Source organism: Beta vulgaris, chromosome 1, assembly GCF_026745355.1.
Source record: "Beta vulgaris subsp. vulgaris cultivar EL10 chromosome 1, EL10.2, whole genome shotgun sequence".
Classification (NCBI taxonomy): Eukaryota; Viridiplantae; Streptophyta; class Magnoliopsida; order Caryophyllales; family Amaranthaceae; genus Beta; species Beta vulgaris.
Window position 1 is genome coordinate 25,246,530 of NC_079202.1, and position 24,772 is coordinate 25,271,301.

Sequence of the window (24,772 nt, forward strand, 5' to 3'; positions counted from 1 at the left end):
CCCCTCCCTTGTGTCAGCGTTATCTCCCTCCCCCCTTGCGTCGTCGTGGTCTCCCCCTACCCTACACCACCGCGTTCTCTCCCTCCCTCCCCTGCGCCGTTTAGGTGTTAGATGGTTGGGGTGTTTCTCGGCGGCTGGTTGTAGTGGTATGGTGTGTTGTGGTGGAGGGGTCGGCTTGCGATGGTAGGGTGCGTAGGTGGTGGTGGTTGGGTGGTCAGGTGTGGTTGAATGGTTGGGACAATGGGTAGTAAAAAAGAAGGTCAATAATAAGTTAAAGAAAGGGTAAGTAAAATCCTTGGAGAGTAGGGGAATGAAAGTAGAGGACTTTGAAGGTAAGGAAAGGGTAAAAGGTTTTATCGAAATAAACAACAAGGAAAAGAATCAAGTCTCTTTATTCCCTTATCCTTTCCAACAATACCCCAAACCAAACGCCCCAACTTTATCTTAGTACAACAATAAAGACTTCCTCTAAAAAAAAAAATTAAAAAAAATATAGACATTCTGGGGGAAGACAGAGTTACAGAATCAGTGGGGGTTAGACGGGAAGGAGGAGGAGAGAGATGACGGAACCTGGCGGTGGAGACACACCCTGTTGTGGGACAAATTTTTGGGTGTATGTACTCATAAGTATTGGTTTAGTTGTTTTTGCTGGCGTTATGGCTGGTTTAACCCTCGGACTCATGTCTTTGGCCCTTGTTGACCTCGAAGTCCTCATCAAGTCCGGCCGTCCTCAGGATCGTATCCACGCTTGTAATCCACCTTTTCTTTCTCACTCTCTCTACCAATCTCCATCACTATTCTTCATAAGTTTTTCTTTTGTTTGTTTTTGTGCTACAAAGTTACTAATCATAGTGTAGACTTTACCAACTAAGCTAGATGACATCTACTTTGTTATGGTGTTTAGTTTATTATGTAATTCTACTTCATCTTTTTTGGGTTTTTCTGTATTGGATTATCCAGATGAGGTGCTTTGTTTAGCTGTTTATTCCTTCATTTGGTTTGAATTGGTAAACCGATACTTTTTATTTTATTTTATTTGTTTTGTTGCCCAAGAAGTTAATAATCTTACTCTTACAATACCTTCCTTTCTTTAAATTGCTTTGACTGCTGATGCTGAATTTTGAAGTTGTACCCAGTTCCTTTTACTGTACTATTATTGTGTGTATGGGGAGTAAAATATTCCATCAAGAGAAAATGGATTATCTCAGGTCTTATATATGATATGCTTTAATTTTATCAATTTAGATTTTCGAACAATAGTTCACAAGGTTTCCTTAGAATCGGACTGTCCCATAATAAAAGAATGTAATTAAGGATAGTTTTACTCTCATCATTGATGTATTATTATGACCCATCTCTCTTTGGCAGCTAAAATATTTCCAGTGGTTAAGAATCAACATCTTTTGCTCTGTACTCTTCTCATTGGAAACTCTTTGGCAATGGAGGTATAGGACTATTATTTGACCTAATGCTGATTTGGGCCATATATCTTTGATTATGTTGCCTCATACTTTCCTTATCTCTGCAGGCTCTTCCCATATTTTTAGATAAACTTGTCCCGCCTTGGGCTGCGATCCTGATATCAGTAACTCTGATTCTTATGTTTGGTGAGGTGAGGGATTTGCCTAGTTCTTGATAGAAGACCTTCTCATACGATGCTTTGTGGAATCATTTGCTTCTTTCCTTGCAGATATTGCCGCAAGCAATTTGCACACGCTATGGGTTAGTGGTTGGAGCGACAATGGCTCCCCTTGTTCGAGTTTTGCTTTGGATCTTTTACCCCATTTCTTATCCAATTAGTAAGGTATGAACCTCTTCGGAAATGCTAATGTATGTGATGAGGCCAAGTGTTAATGTAGTTTAAAATGCAGTTAATACTGGTTTTACATATTGGACAGATGAACTAAGAATCTTCCTATATTCTAGCAATTAACTATTGCCTTCCATTTTTGGCTTCTTTCACTAGTCAAAGGATAAGTAAGGGCATACGCTAATAGAACCCTGTTTCCTGAACCGACTATTCCAGTTTAATGCTAGAAAAATTGTTGAAATGATTAACATTCAAGGAAATAGTCCATGGGTTTTGTTTCTTCACCTGAATTTTGTCCTTTTTTTTGGAATAAAAATTTAAATTCATTTGTCGTTTTTTCCCTTATGTTTTAGGAAAAGAAAATTTCATATGGTTGAAACATGTGGAGATTACTGAGGAGTAGATTCTCATAATTGGATGGACGGGAAGAAGGTTTTATATATCTCTTTGGAGATGGGTGGAAAAAGGTTCTTGAATATAATGTTGCTGTTCCAACATTCCTCTTCTGTGCTTTTGTCTCTTTCAGTTGATCAGTGTGTGGTTAGGAGTCTTATTCTCATGGTCCGATTTCTTTGGTGGTCGGAGCATATGGTAGCAAGAGTGTAAGAAGCTACGATGCTCAGGCTCGGCTACTGTCTCGGCAAGAGCTTGTGTTGGTATGACCTGATGTGGGGCGGACAAGAGGTACGGGTCTGGTTCTTTAGGGGTAAAACGGATGCGTCTTCTAATCAAAACAAAGGAGAATATATGTTTGGGGTTCGAAATTTCTTGATCTTATAATTGAGCCACCAAATAAAGGGTCAAGAGAATTTAAAAGTTGTTTGGGTGAAACCAGTTCAATGAATCTTCAATGCTCTTGCATTTTCCAAAGCGAGGGGATAGACGTGCATCTACTGATCTATTAGGAATCTTCTTTCTTCCTTCACTTGTCAATGATGCCTTCATGGGGATAATGTAGGGGTTTTGGAGGATTCCTGGGTGGGATGGGATTCTGTGAGGAATTTCAGGAGTGTTTTCTTTGTCACTATTCTTGATGTCTTATCTAACTTATACCATGTTCTTATTTCACTATTTGTGATCCTATAATGTCACTTCTTGTTTTTGAACCTTCATGTTAAAGAAATTCACAAGATAGGGAATTGGGTGATGTGGCTTGCCGTTTGAGATTATTAGATTGTATGTTTTCTTTAATAATCTTGTAATGCTAGTTCTTTATGTCATTTATCTTATAGATCTTTTTGTAGAGTAGAAATCATTAATGTTCGGAAGGCGAGGGTTCTTGTGAATTTTAAGGCTTGTGTGTGGACAACATTTCAAGATAAGTGAGATATTTTTGTATATTTTTTTGCTCATGCAGAAATCTACAAGAGTCTTATTTTTAGTGTTTTGGTAAGAAATAACACTCTTTAACAATGCAAGTAGAATAAAGATGGGAGATAGTAGGATATTAGGAACTAAGGGGACGTTTGGTTGGCACAATGGAAAGGAGAAGGAATTAAGAAAGGGAAAAGAGGGAAAAGGAACCAAGAAAGGGAATTTTTTTTTTTTTGTTTGGTTGAAATGGGGAAAGGGATACAATTCCCATATGTAATGTTTGGTTCCAAGAAATTTTAGATAGGTTAACAGTAAAAAGTTCCCCCCGATTCTAGATTTTCTCTCTCCTAGCAAAATCAAGAATATCAGTGGTAGCCTATATGCATAAAAGAAGCTCAAAGAGACAAGAAGGTTGAAAAGATCCTAAGCAGCCCATATAATATTGTTTTCTTTTTTGTCATGCTATTTTTTGAAATTTGGGAATGAGCCTTCAAATTGGTTGTTGTAATCTTCTGTGGCTTTCTCTTTAGATCAAATGGTACTATAGTAGTGGTTAGGAAGTCAATGTGGTGGGTCAAAGTTGATGGGTTGACGCCGGAGATGGGTCTATGATCACCAACGTTCATGGGTCACTGGAGTTGGTGTGTCGCCAGAGGTGGTGCTTGAGTGTTGTGGAGGTGTGGTGTCTGTAAAGGAGTTTAGGGTAATCCCAAACCCTTGGGGGGGGGGGGAGGGGATCAACTTACAGGACTTTGGGGATAACCTAATCTTAGCGTGTGAAAGGAAATATCAAACCTCAAACCAAATAACATAAAACGGAATCAAGATAACCAAATCCTATTATTTTCTTGCAAATCCCTAACCAAACGCCCCCCTAAGGATAGATTGTATCTAATGATTAGAAAAATCTCTCATACAACTCCAAACTTTTGAGAGTCTAGATTTGGCCTGCCAGATTAAGACCAAGTACCATTGTTCGAAGTTTCAGTCGCAATTGCGTTAACGGTCACGGTGATGTAGGAACGGGGATGATGCGGTTGTCGTACTACCAAATATCGGCTCAGACTAGGAGATATAACTTGAACCCGCCTAAAACATTTTTATTAACACCTGTACGATGCGGGTAGTATTGGTTCGATGAAAACCTTTACGACACGGGCAGTACGATATGACACCATGGCAAGTACTTTTCTGAATGATATGCTAATCATTACCACTTCCCTATTTATTACAAACTCAGTACTACTTTCTTTTAGGCATGCTTTCTCTCTCCAAATCTGATGCTTCCCTTTGTACTATTTTGCCGAATATTCTCTGAGCCTAACCACCCTGTGTCACAGTACCAATTCCACGTGTGGCTCAGAGGTGAGATTGGCAATGACTTCAGTACTAGCCTGGTTCTTGTTCCTCTTAGCATAGATTCAGAGAATTAGAGGGTTCTGGTGGGTCTTAACATGTTTTGTCACAATAATTTGGATAAGTAATAAACATATACTCCCTTTATTCCTTTGTATTCTCGTTTACTACTCATGTGATGAAAGTTGGAAAGGTTTGACTATCTTTTATAAATCATACTTCCTTTGTTCTTTAATTATTGCTAAATGTAGAGGGCACACAAATTGAGAAATGGGAGAAAAGGGAAGGGGGGAGGACCACATAAACCAATGTTTTATGTACAAAAGAAGAGAGGAAATAGTATTTTGAGGGGAAAATGGGAAGGGGAGACCACAAAAACTTTTCAAAAGAGGATATGCACTAATTAATATGTAATTTCCATGAAAGAAAAACATAGTAATGATAAAAGAATGGAAGAAGTATATAAGAAAAAATATTATCACGTGGCATCTTGTTAGATCCATTTCTACGTGTATATTCAAGCTATCAACTTTTCGTACTTTTTGTAAGTACCTAATTAAAGATATTCATGATCAAGATGTGCATTATAAATCGTGAAAAACAAATCAGAAGAATCCGAAGGAGTGAAGGGAGTTTAGTAGAAAGACCCAAAGCAGTGTCACCCATGTATAAAAGATGGTCAAGGACGAAATAATTCATGCCGCCATAGCTATCATTAAGCAAATTTTCTGGTATCTTCATTCACCGCAAGGTGGCTGGTCCTTTATGGTGTAGGCTTTGGAGTTAGAAGGGGACTTGTGGCTGTCTCTGCTTCCATGGTGGGTCACATGCAAGTGAGATGTGTTGTTTTTAAGAGACAATAAAAGGTTCTTTTATAGTGGTCCCGTCCGGTGAAAAAGAGGATTGGGCATAAATTAGAGGGTTTAGATTTTAGAGTATATCCTGTGATGTCAGTGTGTAATTGAGCAATTTGAACTGAAAATGCTTATTTTGACAAAGTTGATATGAGGAGCCTTTGGGTGAGGCAGGATTGGGCATGTTGAGGTGAAATGATTAATATGCTAAAATACAATCAATTTATGCTATTTACGGAAGACTTTTATACAAATAGCTCATACAATCAGCTAGTCAAACTACGTAATTTACAACTAATAGCTATGGCTAGTTGCCAAACAGGGTCAATGTGTTTTTGCAGCAGCGATTTGGGTGCTTTCGCTGGAGCAATGCCTGTATCTTTCTTTTAGAGTAAGGCAAATTGGGTGATTGTGTCATGGGATAGCCTCTTTGTGGTATGTGGTACTGGTTTCTTACTTTTCTTTAATAAAGCATTTTCCTACCTTTCTGTAGGGAAGTATTTCTTTTATATCTAGATGTAGGTTCTCTTGTGAAAACAAGGTTTGTTTTTGTAGAAAAATTTATGAAAGGACTACTAATTACTGTTTTAATATAAGCTCTGTAATTGGCCATTACACATCTAATTAGGCCAGATTACCTTCCCAACTTAATGTGATCATTTTTCATCTTCGGTTAGAGTACCTAGGTGGGATGAACCTGAACTTCTAGAGTTATCTAATAAAAAGCAGTCTTCTCATATAATATCCTCATCTTGACTGCTGGTGCTAGGTTCTAGACTGGATGTTGGGCAAGGGACAAAGCGCACTTCTACGAAGAGCTGAACTAAAAACTTTTGTTAATTTCCATGGAAATGAGGTATATTTGATTTTAATTCGTCTCTTCCTAGGGTCATTTCTGGATTTTCTCCCCCCTACCCTCCGAGTTTTTATATAACTTGAGGACATGCTGACTATTGAACTTACAATGTTCTAAACTGTTTGTTTAATAGGCTGGAAAAGGTGGGGATTTAACACATGATGAGACTACTATCATAACTGGTGCACTTGAACTGACCGAGAAGACTGCAAAGGATGCCATGACCTTGATATCGAAGGCATTTTCCCTTGATCTGGATGCAACTCTTGATTTGTGGGTCTATAGCTTATGGTCGAGTCTTATTTAGTGGGTCAGAGAGTCTTGTTTATCTCTAAATATCTCTCTCTGTGCAGGGATACACTCAATGCGATTATGGCAATGGGACATAGTAGAGTTCCTGTTTATTATCAAAACCCCATGAATATAATTGGATTAATCCTGGTATTTCCTTCTTTACATCATGCTATGCTTTACCCAGGAAATGCAACTTATATAAATATGAATCTGTCACTTGTACATTGCTTATTTTCTTGACAAGTCTGTTTGTGAGTGTCTGTAGTTTGATTTCTTGCATGGTATCAGTTTCCTGCATGTGTCACCTACTGACTTGTTTAATGGACTTGTTCCTTGCTCATTTGGTGAGAAGAGTACTTTGTAAGTTCTCATAAGGGAATCAGTTTACTGTAGGTCTTCTTTTGTTTATGGTATTTTGCTATGTTGGAGATCAGGTTGTTAGGAATCTGGATAAGGCTAAGATATTGTTGTTATATAAGGTGAAGTAAGTTTGTTACAGAATTTTACTTTCTACTCTTCTATACACTCCAGGACTGTTACAGGGTAGTCAAGAAATGGAAAAAAAGAATTGTTCCCCTCAATTACTTCTGCGGCTGTTTGACTTATAACTAGTATTTTGGCCCGGGCGATGCCCCGGGTCAGTTACAATTATCAAATATATTATTATTCATAAATTTTATAATTGAATCTATTAGCTTTTTGTAATTTTCTGTATAATGCGACATTGGAAAATGGACATTATGGCATGATATGTTGTTCAAAAAAAACTTCGAAGGAATTGGGGATAAAAATAAAAATTTCAATGAAATTTGGGTAAGAGAATGTTATTATTACTTAATAAAAAGGTTAAAAGTAAAAAAAATTATCTGCATGTTTTTATAATACATATAATTATAAGACATTATTATGTTTTATTTTGCAACATTAAGCATTGGAATTATAATGGATTAGTGGTTAAACTCTCACATTTCATTTCAAAGGTCATGTGTTCGAATCCTAGTAACTACACATTGCTAATATTTCTTATTGAAATTATAAACATGTGTATTAGAAGCTTCAGAAGAGTGCCACGTGGCACCGTTCCTTTGATAGGAATGCCTTTTTATATATTTGTATAGATATGGTGGCCATGTGTGGAGGATGATGAATTTTGCTAATGATGTGGTCGCAATGGGCCTTTTGTTAGTTTTTATCAGGGTGGATGTAGGGGAGAAAGATATAGCTTTTTTTTTTCTTATTTTATATGTTGAGTGTACGAAAATTATTTCAGTCAATTATATTATATTCCCCACTAACAAATGGAATTTCCTTCCTTGCCCACCTCTTCCCTTTCTCAATTTCTTTCCTTTTTTTGCAAGTGAACCAACTTCATCAAAAGTTAGTAGTCCTTCCTTGTCTCACCTGTCATAGAGCAATATGTTTGCTTCAACGATGCTTATGTGGCTGTTATTCCATCGACTAATTGTTTATTTTGTATATTTTTTTAACATAAATATAACTTTGATGACCTGTAGTTGCTTATTTTGAACACAATGGAGTTCCCTACAAGGAGGTAGATCTACTATTGGACATTGTGTAACTCTCTTTTAATGGGAAATTCTGGTGGTTTTACTATTTTCGATAACTTTAGATCTTTTTACTTTTATATTGCTATGTTTCTAAGCTTAGTATAGTTTGTGTTCAGACATATAGTTTAAGCCGTTAGGTACATATCCTCTTCTTGTTACCTCGCCTTTACTACTCTCAGGGGGCGTTTGGTTTCAATAGGGTAAAAGAAATGGAATCAAGAAAGTTGTTGTAGGGGAAAGGAAAGAATACTCTTTGATATAAAGTGTTATTTGGGTGGTATATGGTCATTCCATCTTCCTTCCTCTCACCACATTCTCCGTGCTTCGAGTACTCCCCCTAACCTGTGGTGGCCACCGTCACCCCTTCTCTCTATTTCTTCCCTTATGTCTCACCACTGCAATAAGGTCAACTCGAGGTTTAAAAGGTCGAATTCAACCATGAAAACTTCAGATGTGGAGTTTTCATGGTTGGATTTGACCATCTAAAGCCATGGTTAATGATAAGATTGTAAAAGAAGTATTTTCCCATTCTTACTCTCTTTTTTTTTTTATTGAGAAATAAGAGGAATATATTGCGCAAAAAAATACCCATATACAACCTAAAGCCCAAGAACCCAAAAGGGGAAAACCTTCTAGGTTTTTCTTTTTTCTTTTATTTTCTTTTTACGAATTTTTAGGCTTCATTGGTGGGTGGGTGATATGAATCAAAGCCAACCTTTCCATTGAAACATTAGTCTTGCTGCCTAAGTACTCTTAGTTTAGAGAAGTACTTGCTGCTTTCCTAATTAGAGCCAAATAACAACTAAGCACTGGGATTCGGAATTAAACATTAGATTTTCGGATCCTCTACAAACTACCACACGACGGAAAAATAACTAGTTTAAATAAAAGTTGCACCATGTAAAAGAAACTCCTAACCTTTGGGAATCACCTTGGGCTTATTACTAAGCTAAGAAATCAATAAAAGATATTCTAACTTCTAATTAAGGGTGCAAGACTTATTTGGTAAGCCAGCTAACACAAGTGAAGAATTCTTGCTTAGATGCTAACAAGTTAAATCACATGACATCTAGATACAAGGTGATTGGTTCATCTTCAGCAATTTCCTTTCAACATACATCATTCTTTCGCTATTTGAATAATTTACTCTCAAGTATTCATCATTATAGTATGGAGAAAGATCACCAACATTGAAGTTGCATTCAGACCTCCAAAATCATCGGGAGATTCCACTTTATAAGCACTATTCACCAAAAGCTTAAAGAACTTGGAAAGGACCACTGCTCTTGGCATCATCTTTTTCTTCCTCTTTCTTGGAAAATGTTCCTTTTTCAAATGCACCCAAACTAGATGACTAGGTTTACAGATAAGTTGCTTTCAGCTTTTATTGGCATTTCCCTTCATTGCAAATTCATGTTCTCCATTCGAGCCTTGTCTTCACTTGCTCACATGTAACCTGAAAAACTTCAATTCTCTTCTATGAATTTGAATGTATAACACCCTTAGGAGAGGAATCGATTAATAGGAACAAAGGATTCACACTGTCAACTACCTCAAATGCAGAACACGCGATTACAATAGTATGAAAGCACGGTTGTAAGCAAATCTCGCATCTCGAAGCTTCAAATCCCAATCCTTTCGAGTCTTACCAACCAATCCCCTCAACAAACTTTGAATTGGCCATCGGTTTGTGCATAACATGAAATAATAAACCGTAACTTAGTAGCAGCCATGTACCATACCTTCTTCAATAGTGACTCAAAAATTTGGTATCTTGATCCCAAAAAATACTTTTATGGAATGCCTTGCAATTTCATAACCTCCCGAAAATGTGAATCATCAACATATTGAGCATCATCCATCTTGTTGATAGGAGTAAAATGCGCCAATTTTGCGAATCTGCCATCACACGACTTTTGCCTTCTTTATACTTCGATGAAGAAGCAAAAGTGAAAGAGTGGAGGAAATTTCACCCACTTTGCATGTCTACGGTTGAGTTTTTGTTGACCATAAATGTACTTAAGAGCCTTGTGATCCGAATGTTAGATGAATGGCATAGGCCTCGAGTAGTGAGCCCAATGATCCATAGAACAAAAAATAACATAGAATTCTCGAGTAGTTCAACTTGGCACCTCTAGGCTCTAAGGTTCTCACTAGAGAAAGAAATAGGGCATTTCTCTTGAATAAAAACCACTCCAATGCCAATACCACTTGCTTCAGAACATGGTTTGAAGATGTGGCTGCATTTGTGATGTTGCAGAATTGGTAGCTGTGAGCGAGGTCAAAATTGTTGCTGTTTAGTATTGTTTACGAAGTCTTTGTATATGTTTATACTACCTGTAACTAGAGAACTTATGAATTTGGTCTCAAACACAAATATTTGATTATATTTTATGCAATTATAATTGCACAAAATATACAATTTTTTTGGTGTACAGTAATGCACATATAACAAGGGTAACATTTTTCCTTAAATCGGTCACTAATACCTGTCACATGGGGATAACTTTCTGCCTTAAATGGGTCACTTTTACTTATATAGATTGACCCATTTAAGGTTAAGTTACCCTTTGCTTAAAAGTGACTCCTTTTGACTTGAAAAATGACCCATTTTGACTTGGAAGTACCCACTTTTACTAAAATTGAACTAGTATGACAATAATTTATCATATACCTGAAGCACACAATACTAATAGTTTATACTTATGAGTTGCTTTTACTATGTGAATTTTATACTGTGCATACTATCTTGTTTGAACAGGTTAAAAATCTTTTAGCAGTTGACCCTGATGAAGGAATGCCTCTAAGAAAGATGATCATTAGAAAAATACCCAGGTATTAAGATAATCATGGCTTTTATCTTCCTTCTCCTCTCTGTAAAACTATACAAATTTAACTATTTGACCGAGTCTCTAAAAAGGTAGTGGTATTATTGAAAAGGCTTGACTAGAATTTAACTTCATTTTTTTAGTCTTCCCTTAGTGTGCAATTATAAAATTTTGAAAGCCTAATCTTTGTATGCCTATTGTAACCGTTACATGAAGATCAAAGTTGGCCTGGTGGTTGTAAGGCCTTTCTTCCACCTGTGTGATAGGGGTTCGATTCTCACCTTATGCAAGAAAAATCCCCAATTTCTCCCTCTTTTTGCAAGGGAATTCTCCTTACCTTTAATTTTTTGTTGGTAACTGTTAAAAAAAGAATAAGCTGACGAAATACGTCCTCGAGCCCACGATCCATTACTAAAAAACTATATAAATGACTTCTGCAGTAGGCCGAGGCACAAACTTCATCGTCCTCATTGTGTACATTTTTATTTTATTATTGTTTCTGTTTTGATCCTCCTTTTTGTTTAAACGTGTTTCTTTTCCTGTTACAAGTCCTTTTTCTTTTCTCAACACTAAATTAGATTTGTATATGTCCATGATACTTCGTAGTTACTTTTCTTGCTTTTTTGGGCCTACAGGGTTCCTGAAAGTATGCCACTATATGATATCCTGAATGAGTTTCAGAAGGGTCACAGTCACATTGCTGTCGTTTACAAGGATCTGAATCAGATGAATGGAAGGCCTGTAGATGGTAAGTACCTTGATACCAAAAAAAGGCTTCACAAGTACGGATGTACACTTGCTTTATGTAATACAGATCTATTGAGTGAGAGTGGTGAGAGGGAAAATTAGTATAGTTTCATTTTCTTTGGATGTTCTTTTCTTTTTTTGCAAATAGATATATACTTTCTCCATTTCTTTCCTAGTGGAACATAGAGAAAGTGGGGAGAAACTAATGAGGCTAGAGAGAAAAACTTGAGACCATATGTTATGAGGTTTTAGATGAGTTAAGTAAAAGGGAGTGGTTCCCCTTACTTAGAGAAGTACCCGAAGAAGAAAAAAAAAGGGGGGGGGGGGGATTCTAAGCATTAGCTTTCGCGAACATCAAATGAGTAACACTTTCTAACTCATAGGTAAGTAGGTAACCTATATATAGATATATATACTCGTGAATCAATATATAAGAAAAATTATAGTCATGTAGGGTCTTGTTTGATTCGTCTAAATGAGTTCTTTTCTAGTATCAACTATTAAATCGTTATAATTTTTACTAATATGTAATGAAAGATATTTAAGTTTAAAGAAGTGCATTGGCAAACTTGCATAGTAAAAGTTGGAAGAACAAAAAAAAATACAGAGGGAATAATATATATATATATATATATATATATATATATATATATATATATTATATATATATATATATATATATATATATATATATATATATATATATATATATATATATATATATATATATATAGCCATATAGGAATAGGATCACGAACCACCCCTTATGCTAAAACCTACAACATAAAATGAGCAAAAAGCAAAAATGAGCAAAATTTCTTAAAATGAGCAAAAATATATAATCTGAAAAAAAACATAAAATGAGCAAAAATTTGTAAAATGAACAAACACATAAAATGAGTAAAAAAAACATAAAACAAACAAAAGTTTGTTAAATGAGCAAAAACTTCTTAAAATGAGCGAAAGTTTCCTAAAATGAGTAGAAGTTTCTTAAAATGAGCAAAAAGGCTGGTTTTGAGCTGAAGTTTAGTTTTCACTTGATCCTAATTCCTACCTCTCTCTCTCTCTGAAGTAATCACTTTAGTATTTTATAAGATCTTTATTTGCAAACTAAGCAGTTAATCAATGAGTATTTCTAGTATCTTTCTTGTATAGGATGAAGCTGACTCTAGGAAAGATGTATGAGCCTTCTTTAAAGAGGGCCTTAATACAACACCAAAGAGTTCAATTGTATCTGCTTTCTGCCTTAGAAGCTAAACACTGCCGTACTCTTTCGCGGGAACGGTTGTGCTGTCGAAGGAACGACTCGTAACGGGGAAATAGAACGTTTCGCGGCCAAAGCGGCGTGATTTTTTTAAAAAATTTCGCATTAATATGTTCTAGCCTTATTTGCTTTGTGTTAGTTTATGAAGCATTATTACAACATAATATAATCAAATCTATCAGAATATCATGTTACAGTAGCTATATAAATTAATCATAAAATATTTTTGGCCAATATTTGAAAAGAACTGATGTAACGTGAAAGAGTTCGCGTTATGGAACGGACAACACGGCGAGAAGTATGTGTTTTTTTTTATGGCGTTCCATAACAGGATTTCGCGAAACGACAAATCTAACGAGAGACTTTTAGTTCCATGGTTTCAACCATTGAACGAAGTTTAAAAACCGATCTTTTTCATCATCGATGAGATGTCAAGGCAACCTTAGTATTCCTTCACATAATCATAGATGATGTCCTTGAGATGCACGTCCTTCAATTTCATTCGAGCAGCAAACTCGATGTTCTCAAGGTAGAACTGAACCCATATGTGTATCTTGATCCTTCCCGCTTCAATGTCAGCGTACTTAGTATGCCACCATGGTTTTTGCATCGTCTGACAAGCATGACTGCAAAGTTTACCGTTAGTTCATCGCTGAGTAGGATATCCTAAAGTACTACTTCATGTCGCAAAAGGATGTTATCTTGTTCTTCAGTGCACCAACATCAACAAAGTCTCTACCAACACCGTACATCAAAGATGCACATTTCTCCAAGTGCTTCTTCATCTTGCTCCTAAGTTGGCCATGGAGCAAATCTCGTTCCATCACGAAGCCATTAATCACTGTCTCTCTAGTGATTGATTTGTTTGGCTTGTCGGACAACAATCACTTCAAGGTCAACTCTCTAACCTTATTCTAGCCATGCTAGCCTTTCTGTGACCTTATTTATCTTATGTATCCCTCACCGGGTGCTCACATGGTTCTCTTTATGCCTAGCTTTAAGTTCGGCTCTTATATCAAATGTCATGGGCCGAGTGGGTTGACAGCCGTACTATGCGCGCTCTTGCCTATTACTCTACAAGGGCGCAAGCCTTGTGGAGGAAGGGTCTTCGAAGCACGTAGAAGTATGAACAACGTTTTATCTAAAAGGGATGCTCTTGCATGTTGGCGACATGAGAACAAGTGTCAGTCGCTGCTTGTGTGCGCAATAGTCACAAGCTTGTGGGGGATGACGAATCAGCACTTTGATGAGTAGGGGACGCTCTAACGTAAATTGCAAGATCAAATGTAAGCAAGGAAAACCGCGTATTATCCGTGAACCCTTTTTAAAATTGGTTGTCTATTTGACCATAATAGTTCAAACCAATGTTACATATTTTGCCTAAGTCCCTTGCAAGTTGTGAATTTTAACGAACGATTTGGTACAATATTCACAATTCAGAGGGGAGGGTTGCTCATTCACTAAAAGCAATACCCTAAAGAACGAAGTCCGTTCCCGAACCTGTGTAGTGTTCCCGAGAGCCAGCTGTGATTGTGTGACGTGAGAAGTGGCCTTAGGGTGAGAATTCAGAAGAAATTACAATTTCAGTAAAAAAGATCATATAAATTTCTCACTACAATGTAAGTAATTCTTTTTACAATTTTAGTTTATTTATAATATATAAATTCAAGTAAAAAAGGATTACAATGTCAATTACACATATAAGCCTTTTTACTGAAATTGTAATTCCTTCTCACTACTCACTTCTCACTTCTCACCCTAAGTTTCTCATATGAATATATATGTAAGGACTCTGTTTCCGTACTTGTGCCATGTTCCAGAGGGACCCGTGATTGTGTGACACTAGTCTGAACAAGAAATTGCATACTATGGAGGTGGACCATGATTTTTACATGTTGTTTGCCTTATGTCTATAGGGTTGTAAGATGATATATATATGCCTGTTTTGTAAGTAAAGCTGTAGTGAATTTTGTGGGGCCCACTGATAGCTACCGGCTATGTATAATCGATGATAAGAAAATCGATACAAGGTATATGGTCCATGATAACAAAATACATATACGATGTATAGTCATGCTTAATGTTAATTTGCCCAGTCAATGATTGGGATAAAAGTTGAGTCGAATAGTGTGGTTTTTACACAAGGTTCTAGTATGTATCTCTATGACATTGTGATACTGTTGGTAATTTTCAGAGCATGGTAGTTCAGATACTGGTGTAGCTCGGAAGCTGCAGGCAAATGATGCTCAGGCACTTACAAACAATAACATAGGTCAACAGGTCAAGAAAGCTCCTGGTACTACAACCTTTAAACGACATAGAGGTTGCTCTTTCTGTATATTAGATGTTGAGAACGTTCCAATTCCTGAATTTCCACCTAATCAAGTCGTGGTTGGTGTGATTTCCATGGAAGACGTAATTGAAGAACTACTCAAGGTATGTACCAATTATTGATGCAAGATCTAGTAACAATTTTCTGCCAACTGCAATCAATGTCTATGTTTTTGTAAAGCATAACATTGAGAATTACATTATCTGGTAATAGCTTAATAATTTTGGCACACATGAATTGCTTAGTGAAGGAATCCAACAATAGAAGTTTGAAAGTTTTTTACTCATTAGAGTTGCTTGATAGTGTACTTCATCATGTCTCCTTATTTACAAGTCAATCTAAATTATGGGATGAGAACCAAGCTTGTATTTTATCTTTAGAGCAAATTACTTCTTTCGCTCTCCAAGTAGGATTAGAAAATAAACCCAACAATTAAACAAAGCTCTAGGATTAGAAAACAAACCTCATAACTAAACAAATAACTACCATATTAGCTTATTGAATGAAACCAAATGAATCAGCTAATTTGTTAATAAATTTGAAAGTAGGGTTGTGCAAAAACCGGTCATAATAGAAAATTTGATTGGAATGGAACCACATTAGATCAGCGACGAGATTCAGGTTCAGTCTTTGATTTTTTAAAATTGACTCCAGGTTTAGGGTATGCCGGTCCAGACCGTTCAATCCATTTTCTTTTTAGATATATATACACTATAATGCTCTAGTTTGAAAGAATTAATCTTTAAATTTGGAATAGGTCAATGACGTGCTGGCCTTTTATCAATTTCAAATCAATTTTTTTGTCAAAAGGGAGAACACTTTGGTTGTGAGGAGAGACCCAATTTTTTTTATTGTGTACAGAGACCTAATATAATTATATACTTCCTCTGTTTCTAAATAAGTGACACATTTGCATAGTGTTTACTATTCACAGTTTAAACTTTAATTAGCTTTGGTGATTTACATTTTAGGAAAAACATAGTCATGTGGGATCTTGTTAGATTTGTCTGAATGTGAATTTTTTTAATATCAACTTTTTATAATTTTTACTTATTGATAATTGAAAATATTAATGGTGAAAATGATGCATTGGCAAACGTGAAAACAAGAAGTGTTGCTATGTTGCTCGGACTCTTCATTTCACCTCAAGTACCCGTGTCGGATCCTCGACACTCGGACATGGGTGGGACACTTGGACACTTTGTTTTGGGCTAAAAAACAGAAAAAATTCCAAAAAATAGCCGAGTCGAACACTTGGACACGTACCCGTGTCGGACATGGGTACCCGAGTCTGAGCAACATAGAAGTGTTGCACTTATTTAGAAACAGAGGAAGTATTTGTTATTTAGGACCAAAGGTCATTTTCTTGCATAAAAGTCAACATTTGGGCATTGATCTCATTTAATTCCCCTCGCTCTCTCCTAAAACACATGCGTGAAATCCAAACTCCCTTCTTTCATTCGTTGTCCCTCAAATCCCCTCTCTTTAAACCTTCTCCCTGTTTCCCCTTTAATTTCCCGAAAACTTTCATTACTGCTATGCAATAAAACCTCAAAGGAATCAAAGCAAGTAGCAAAGGAAGGGAGATGCCCCGAATTGATTTCCTCCATTAAACCCCTCATGTTTTTCTCATTTTCGCTCCCTCATTCTTTCCTTCAGTTAAATCCCTCCATTCTCATACTGATTCACCTTTGCACTCTTGGGTAATCCAGAAGACGAGTTTCTAAAGTTGATATGTATGTACTTGAATCCTGTGCTTGTAATATAATTCTGAAAATTTTTGGGCATGGAGTATTACTTTTTCCACTTTTGAGTCTCCTTCCGCTGAAAGTTCTCTAGTAATGGCATTAGCAGGTGATAGAAGGCAAATCGAGTGGAGGAGAGTAAGAAATGACATGGGAATAAAGAGAGAGAAAACATGAGCATTAGGAGATAGAAAGAGGGATAGGTAAATAGTGGTGACAAGGGAGGAGGGAGAGAGGCCATGTATGTATAAGTTTTGAGGTGGGTCATCAATGTTATCGTCTTCGTTGATATTTAGGGTTTGGGTTTGATTTTTAAGGGATTAAGAGATATTGAAGGTGTAAAAGGGTTGATTGGGAGATGGGTGATTAGGTTGAGGTTACGGTGAGCTTCAAGGTCGGAGAAGATTCTAGAAGTGATTGCGTCTGCTATCGATGAACTGATGCTGGAGGTTTTCTTCAAAGGAAAATGAGAAGAGAAAGGGGGTATGAGGGAGGAAGAAAGAAGGGATGGAGATTGAGTCTCACACATGCGGTTTAGGAGAGAAAGGAATTAAATGAGGGTCATGACTTTTCCACCCGAAAGGTGGAAAAGGGACTTTTGGGTTCCAATGACAACCAATTTTTTTTAAAAGGCTCCATCTAACAATTAAACTTTTTTTGAGTCTGTCGTCACAACCGAAATGTTTCACAAGGTCCCTACTGACAAGTAATTCATTCCAAATGTAAAACCCCCATTTCTTCTTTTCTCTCTCCATGATTCACATACTCTCCCTAACAGGTCCAAACTGATAGATCGGTCTCGTCCTTGGAACCCAACAACCAATTAACTAAACAATATAAGTTGAAATAAAGTTGATTACATGAGAAACCTTCAAAGATTTTGGAGGAAGAATTTGGAGGACACATGACATTGCACCAATCCGTATGTTGTAGGAGATTAGGACTTGACTCACATCAATTGTCTTCTTTTTGTATTCTACACGCATAGCATGGATCTGTCTTTTGTCGAGCTAATAAAGCTGTACTTTCTTTAGAGCTTTTACTTCTATCCTTTTCTTACTTATTCACCCCAATGCCTTACTGCAGGAGGAAATTTTGGACGAAACTGATGAATATGTAAACATCCACAACAGGTAAATCATATCTCATTTACACAATTTCTTTTAATCTGTCTGCAATAGTATAATAGAGCTCTGCTAAGGACTGACCTTTGATAGTAAGAAATGATAAGCAATAGAATTATAGGAACTAAGGATAGATTGTATTCATTGATTAGGGAAAATCTCAAGTACAATTTCAGACTTTCGAGAGAGTTCTAGATTCTCTCCCACTAGATTACTACTCAGCACTTTTCTGAATCATTTACTAATCGTTACCCCTCTCCTATTTATTACAAAGTTCAGTACTACTTTCTCTCTCTAAATCCAAAGCTCCTCTTGTACTATTTGGTAGAATATCCTCTGAGCCTAATCACCCACTGTCATAGTACCAATTCCACCTGGCTCAGGATTTGCAATTACTCTAGTGCCCCTGCTAATTACTTCAGTAACACAGACATACAGCCTCTTGCGCCTCCTTCTAGCATAGTATAGGGAATTGGTGGTATGTGGTGGGTCTTAGCAAGCTAACCGAGAGACTACAATTGCAGCGTACATCATATATCATTTACATTAACTTTATTTTGTCTGCAATAGTACAAGTAGCTGGCTGAAAGACTTCAATATTGGCTGTCCCTTTCTCGCAATTGATTCGATATTTTATTTTTCTGATTAAAGAAACACTTAGTAATGGGAATATAAGGGAATGTACATTGTTGACCAGGAGTCCTGCAGAACTTAACATTCGAAGTAAATGCACTAATCTCTTAAATCAAAGCCAGGAAAAACTGGCATGTAAAAGCAGCACTCAATCCCACTAGGCCTGAATAGAAGCATTCTCCATACAGATTATTCATTTCTGACCATAATGCCTGGACGACAGCAAAGTAATAAATAACTATAACTGCAATGTCTCAGCCATCCCCCCTCCCCCTCCTCCCTAATGGAGATTGGTGCAATGGGGTATGCCAGAAGTTGATTCTTCCTCTCAAAGACTCTTAGCAGACCTAATTGGAAGTCCAAATGTCATAAGTTTTATAAAGGGATGCTAGGTAAAGGAGACTGAGTTAGCATAACATGCCCACTTGAAAAAAGTGGGCCCTTTTGGTATAATTCCGGTTAGGGAATTTAGCGTAGTTTCGAATAAGTTTCGCTCACTTAGTCTCCAGTAAGGGTTCTAACTCTAATACTATGGCTGCACTCACCAAAGGTTCAAATTAGGATGTGTTTTAGATGATTTAATTAGGTCCAGTCCCTAAATATCTCACTTATCAATCTAAACTTCACTCGTTAAAATCAAGGTTCTTATATATTATTAATGCCTAAAACAATAATATTTCAGGAGAAATCCGTCCAAAATCACTCATAAACTCTCGTTTAACTTTAATAAAAGCTTCTGTATATTATTAATGATAGTCGATTCACACACACGCACGCACGCACGCACGCACGCGCACGCACACACACACACACACACGCACGCACGCACACGCACGCACACGCGCACACACGCACGCACACGCACACGCACACGCACGCACACACACACACACGCACACACACGCGCGCACGCACACACACGCACACACACACACACACACACACACACAGTTTCAAAAAATTTATTTTTTTTTCTAATATTCTTGTTATGAAATTACATCAGTTTTTCATTAGAGTTACATCACTTGTTCACTAGAGTTATAGCGCGTAAAATCCATTCTCATTTTTGATGTAAATATGTATTCTCATATGAACTCACTTCTATATATATATATATATGAAGACTAGGAAAGATAAAAATCTACAAAATGAATCCTAATCCTACACTAAGATAACTCTTGAAACAAGATAATTAGAAACTAAGACTCCTAACAAGCTTAAAACAAGTAAAATCTATCTCAAGTAGGATAGTAAAACCTTGTAAGCAAAAAGACCTCTACTAACACTAGACTCTAACTCAACCATAATTCTAATTCAATCAGGACTCCGAATCCAACTAGAACTTGGACTATCAATCTAACTAGAATTAGGATTACAACTTATACTCCTAAGAGGATTAGGAGTTCTAGTCCTAATATAACTAGGATTACACGAGTCCTACTCCTACTAGAACTAGGAAAACTAGCAGTACTTTCAACAAAACTAGGAGTATTTACAACCTTCATTTCTAAGAGGGATTAAATTGGATTAAGCTCTTCACACACGCATCACCTTTTCTACCCATCAACACTTCTATTTTTTCCAAATCCTAAAAGAGATCCTTTGAGGGGCTTTACCCAAGATTACCTGAATTGTTGTACAACTATCAAAGAAATTGGTACAATGGGTATTACTTTTGATGTTGGGATATAGTTTTCTTGTTATTTGACTAATTTTAATATAAGTAATTTCTTGGATCTTTTTTCTTCCCTTTTTTTTTTTTCCTTTCTTACATATCCTTTCTCTCATCTTTCTTTCTTTCATTACTTTTGACCACTTGCTTGATGTTGGGATGTAAGTTAATATTTATCAATATAGGTTTCTTTTAAAGAGAAAGAATCTTAATAGCCAATGTAAATTTCAATAGGTTGACACTGATTTGGTTGTGTATGAAGTTTCTTCAATGGCATCAAAAGCCCTTTTTTTTATCCTCTTCCCCTATTCTCTCTTTTTGTTCTCCCTCTTATCCATAGGTCTTGCCACATGACTGAGAACCCTAGGAAGAAAAAGGCTGGAGAAGAAAATACCATCATAATGGAAAGAGCATAAATGGAAAGGAGGTCTAAGGAATGTGAAGCACATCGAAGCAATGTGTTTTGGTATGAGCTCCCATTGTGAAGTCCTCAAAATCCATCCTTTTGGAAGCCAACTTCTTCCTTGGATGTGTTATATAGGTTCCTTTCTAGGACATGCTTTATGGCCAGGAGATAATTTTTTCTTTTTCTCTTCTTTGATGGATAGCTTGACATGCCAAGATTGTGTTGCACAGTGATTTGCTAACTAGTGTGTGCATACCAAAACATAGTTCGTTTGGAGTTGGGGTGAATTAGGAAACCTTAGTCTGTAGTATGCCAGAGTATTACACTTGTGTGGCAAAAAGTGTGACAACCAGAAAACTCAACCCGAACCTGATCCGAAATTAGGGGCTTTAGGCTAGGTGCTCCACTTGTATGTTGTGGACCTGGGTCGGGTTAGAGCTCTCAAGGAAAAGCATAGACGGCAGCTAGGACTTAGGATTAAGGCTTTGGCTATTTGCTTTCGGAAGGAGACTTGCAATTGTTTTCATGCCAATTAGTGACGTCACCGGAATTGCAAACTAAAGTTCTGATGTCAGCCCCCCGTCTCCAGCTTTTGCCACACAAGTGTAATACTCTGGGATACTACTGATCATCCTGTTCACCTTACAGAGGAATCTGACAACACTGTCAGCAGTAGGCAGTAATTGTGCTTTAACTGGACTTATAGTGGGTTGATTCCCCCTGTCAAGACACCAGATGCTGAAAATTGGTCTTTTAATTTGCCTCAATGTCTGCTTTTCTGTATATTAGTCAGGACTGCTCTAAATTTTTCTCAGTGCACTTAGGCATTCAACTTCATTTCTTTTTTAGAAATCTGGATAATGTGCTGGTGATATTGAATGGCTGCCCTTTTTTTTACTTCCTCCTGTTTCAATTTAGTTGTGACACTTTTAAATCACGGACTGCTAGGCAATATTTAGAGAGGAGAGAGATAGAGAAAAGAAAATAAGAGGGTCCCATGTGATAGGAGAGAGATAGAGAGAAGTTATTACCTAAAATGAAAGTGTCACAACTAAATTGAAACTTCCTGAAATAGAAAGTGTCAACTAAATTGAAACGGAGGAAGTACTTGTTTTTGTCCTGAACTTGAGTGAGAGAACTTAGGTGTGTTACATGTTACAATATTTTCACTATTCGAAGGATCAACGTGTTTTTTCCTTGGGAAAACAGGATAAAAGTCAACATGAATGCATCATATGAGAAGCTTCCTGCCATAAGTTCTTTACAATCATCTTGACATACCTCATCCACTGATTGTACAAATGGTGCTGTTACAACAGTACGATCTGCTCACTGGCTTGAATAGCACTTCTTAATCAGGCTGTCTGAGGTGAGGGCTAAAGCTTCCAAGGGGTATGTGTCCGAGGAAAGAGAATATTATAGTTTATTTACTACTGGTAAATATAGTGGTTGATATTTTTTCTGGTGCTGCATGATATAATATTTTGCTCCAAATCTTTTAAGACGATGAGATGCTGCAGTGTAATGCAACTGATTGTATATACGCCTTCTTTTGGACAATTGCACTATAAATTCAATTACTTATTGATATAGCTTTAACGAAACTTTTGTCATCTTGTGATAAATTAATGATTCTCTTCAATTGATGTTGATGAGTAAATTAAAGCTTTTGTCAATTTTACTTGAAAATGAACCTGGGGTCGTTCTAAATTCAATTCACGACTCTCTAAAAAATTGGGTGCTATTCACTACTTATTTCTGACTTCTTGAATGCAATGGTTTCACCGTGAAATACTCTCACTATACATCTTAAAGAATCACTTTTTGGTTACACTTCTCAACTAACCCCTCTAGTTTAAATAGTAAGTCAAGATCGTATTATATGTACACTCTCTTATCATAATATTTTTTACACTTTCTTTTTTTATATGTCGCAAAATATTTTTTACATTTTTATTTTGAGATATGACCTATTATTATTTTTATCATTCCATCTTTAACTATTGGTCTACAATCTCTCTCCTCCAAATAAAATAATACCACTCTTATTACCTAACAATTCTAACCATGATTTACATTATCTCTCATTAAACTACAATAATACTTCCTCCGTTTCTAAATTAGTGCAACACTTTTTGTTTTTACGTTTGTCAATGCATTATTTTAACCATTAATATCTTCAATTATCAATAAGTAAAAATTATAAAAAGTTGATATTAAAAAAATTCACATTCGGACGAATCTAACAAGATCCCACATGACTATGTTTTTCCTAAAATGTAAATCACAAAAGCTAATTAAAGTTTAAACTGTGAATAGTAAACACTATGCAAATGTTGCACTTATTTAGAAACTGAGGAAGTATTACTTATCACTAACTATTAACTCCTATCACATTTTTTCAATAAAATAACAATTGATAACAAAATAACTTATCTAAAACTACTTGCCTTAATAAGTGTTAAGACTATTCTGGGACGGAGGAAGTACTAATTATTTTTAAAAATTCCTACATTATCATTTCTAAATCCATCATCCAACATTTCAACCTTTACTTGCGAAACTCCGTCTCCTGAATCCATGCTACCGCATCACTAGCTAAGTGATAGTTTGCACTACCATGATTGTTTTGCATTTGATTGTTCGTGGTAAGATTTAACTTTATTATGGGGCGCCTAACCTAAGTGCGCTATTGTGCTTATAGAACTCCTTAGGTATCGCATTGATCTTGATTTTAACTTGGTATTTTTTGATACTTGATAGTGCATACATTCTGATATGATTGGGCCATTTCATTTCACGATCTTAGATCCAGAGTTATTCTTGTTTTCATACTATCCTTTTTCTAGCTCATTGAGCCTTTGTTACTGTGTTTTATTAATACCTACATTACAAGTCCTTGGCCTCACTTGCTTTGGTTTGTATTGAATTGAAGTGATCTATTTTTGGTTCAGATGGATGAAAGAGTATGTTTAATGAGCTTGAAAATTGAATTTAAAATTCAAACAAGAGAAAAAAAGTGTGAGAAAAATGAAATAAATGACAAAAGGCGAAAAAAGAGTTATTAATAAAGTGAAAAACGGTTTCTTGAATTTCTTGAGTGAAAAATTTTGTTGGTTATTTATTTGGAGATTGTTTGTTGTTGCATAGAGTTGGTGTGACCTTTCTAGTCATGTTTTCAGTTATACGATACTCCCCCTTCTTGGTTTTCCATCACAATTCTCTAATCATTTTCCATACCTTTGACTTCAACCCCATTACAATCCTTAAAGTTCTTCTTGATCATTATGTATTGTATTGTGGAGTAAATATTGTTTCATCTGAGTGATTTGATTTAGGTTGAGTGTTACAATTATCCTTTAAACACATGATAGACTTGAGTAGACATAACTCTAATGATGTTTATCATGTTTGGTTAATCTTGTTTGTGGGAGATGGTTTGTGGTATGACTGGAAAGTCAATTGTGATACATGTCATGATATGCGGCTTTGTTCGAGATTGTCTCTATGCTTGGTTTGTATAGTGATTATGTCTCTTGTTCTATAAGTTGAAGTTTAGCCAGGTTTTAGTTCTATATTGTAGGTTGACTTACCTTTCACGTGTCTATATCTTAGGGCTTGAGGCAATAGTTTAGCTTGAGGGAGTTTTATATATATATATACCTACAATATATATATATATATATATATATATATATTATATATATATATATGTATATATATATATATATATATGTATATATATATTATATATATATGTTATATATATATGTATAATATGTATATATATATATATGTATATATATGTATATATATATATATATGTATATATATATATATATATATATATATAGGTTGCATTCTAGAGCATTTAGATTCAAATTTAGGTTCGTATTGCATTTATTCTTAAGTTATGCTATTCTACTCATATTTGGTATGTTTTCATCTTTTTAATTAATTTCAGGTATT

At 36.0% G+C, this 24,772-nt stretch overlaps 1 protein-coding gene across 2 annotated transcripts; it reads left to right on the forward strand.

Moving 5' to 3' along the window:
• The first annotated feature begins 366 nt into the window (after positions 1-366).
• LOC104898918 (DUF21 domain-containing protein At1g47330) lies at positions 367-22,407 on the forward strand. Of its 2 annotated transcripts, XM_010686048.4 has the most exons (12): positions 400-750; positions 1,369-1,445; positions 1,529-1,612; positions 1,691-1,804; positions 6,104-6,190; positions 6,324-6,463; positions 6,544-6,631; positions 10,814-10,887; positions 11,516-11,628; positions 15,086-15,327; positions 18,055-18,101; positions 22,013-22,407. In XM_010686048.4, the coding sequence occupies exons 1-12, from the start codon at positions 561-563 to the stop codon at positions 22,077-22,079; spliced, it is 1,323 nt and encodes a 440-aa protein (XP_010684350.3). In that variant the 5' UTR covers positions 400-560; the 3' UTR covers positions 22,080-22,407. The 2 variants fall into 2 exon arrangements, with proteins under 2 accessions (XP_048501131.1, XP_010684350.3); XM_048645174.2 differs by lacking the exons at positions 11,516-11,628; positions 18,055-18,101; positions 22,013-22,407 and having other exon boundaries at positions 367-750; positions 15,086-15,328.
• Positions 22,408-24,772: the final 2,365 nt, after the last annotated feature.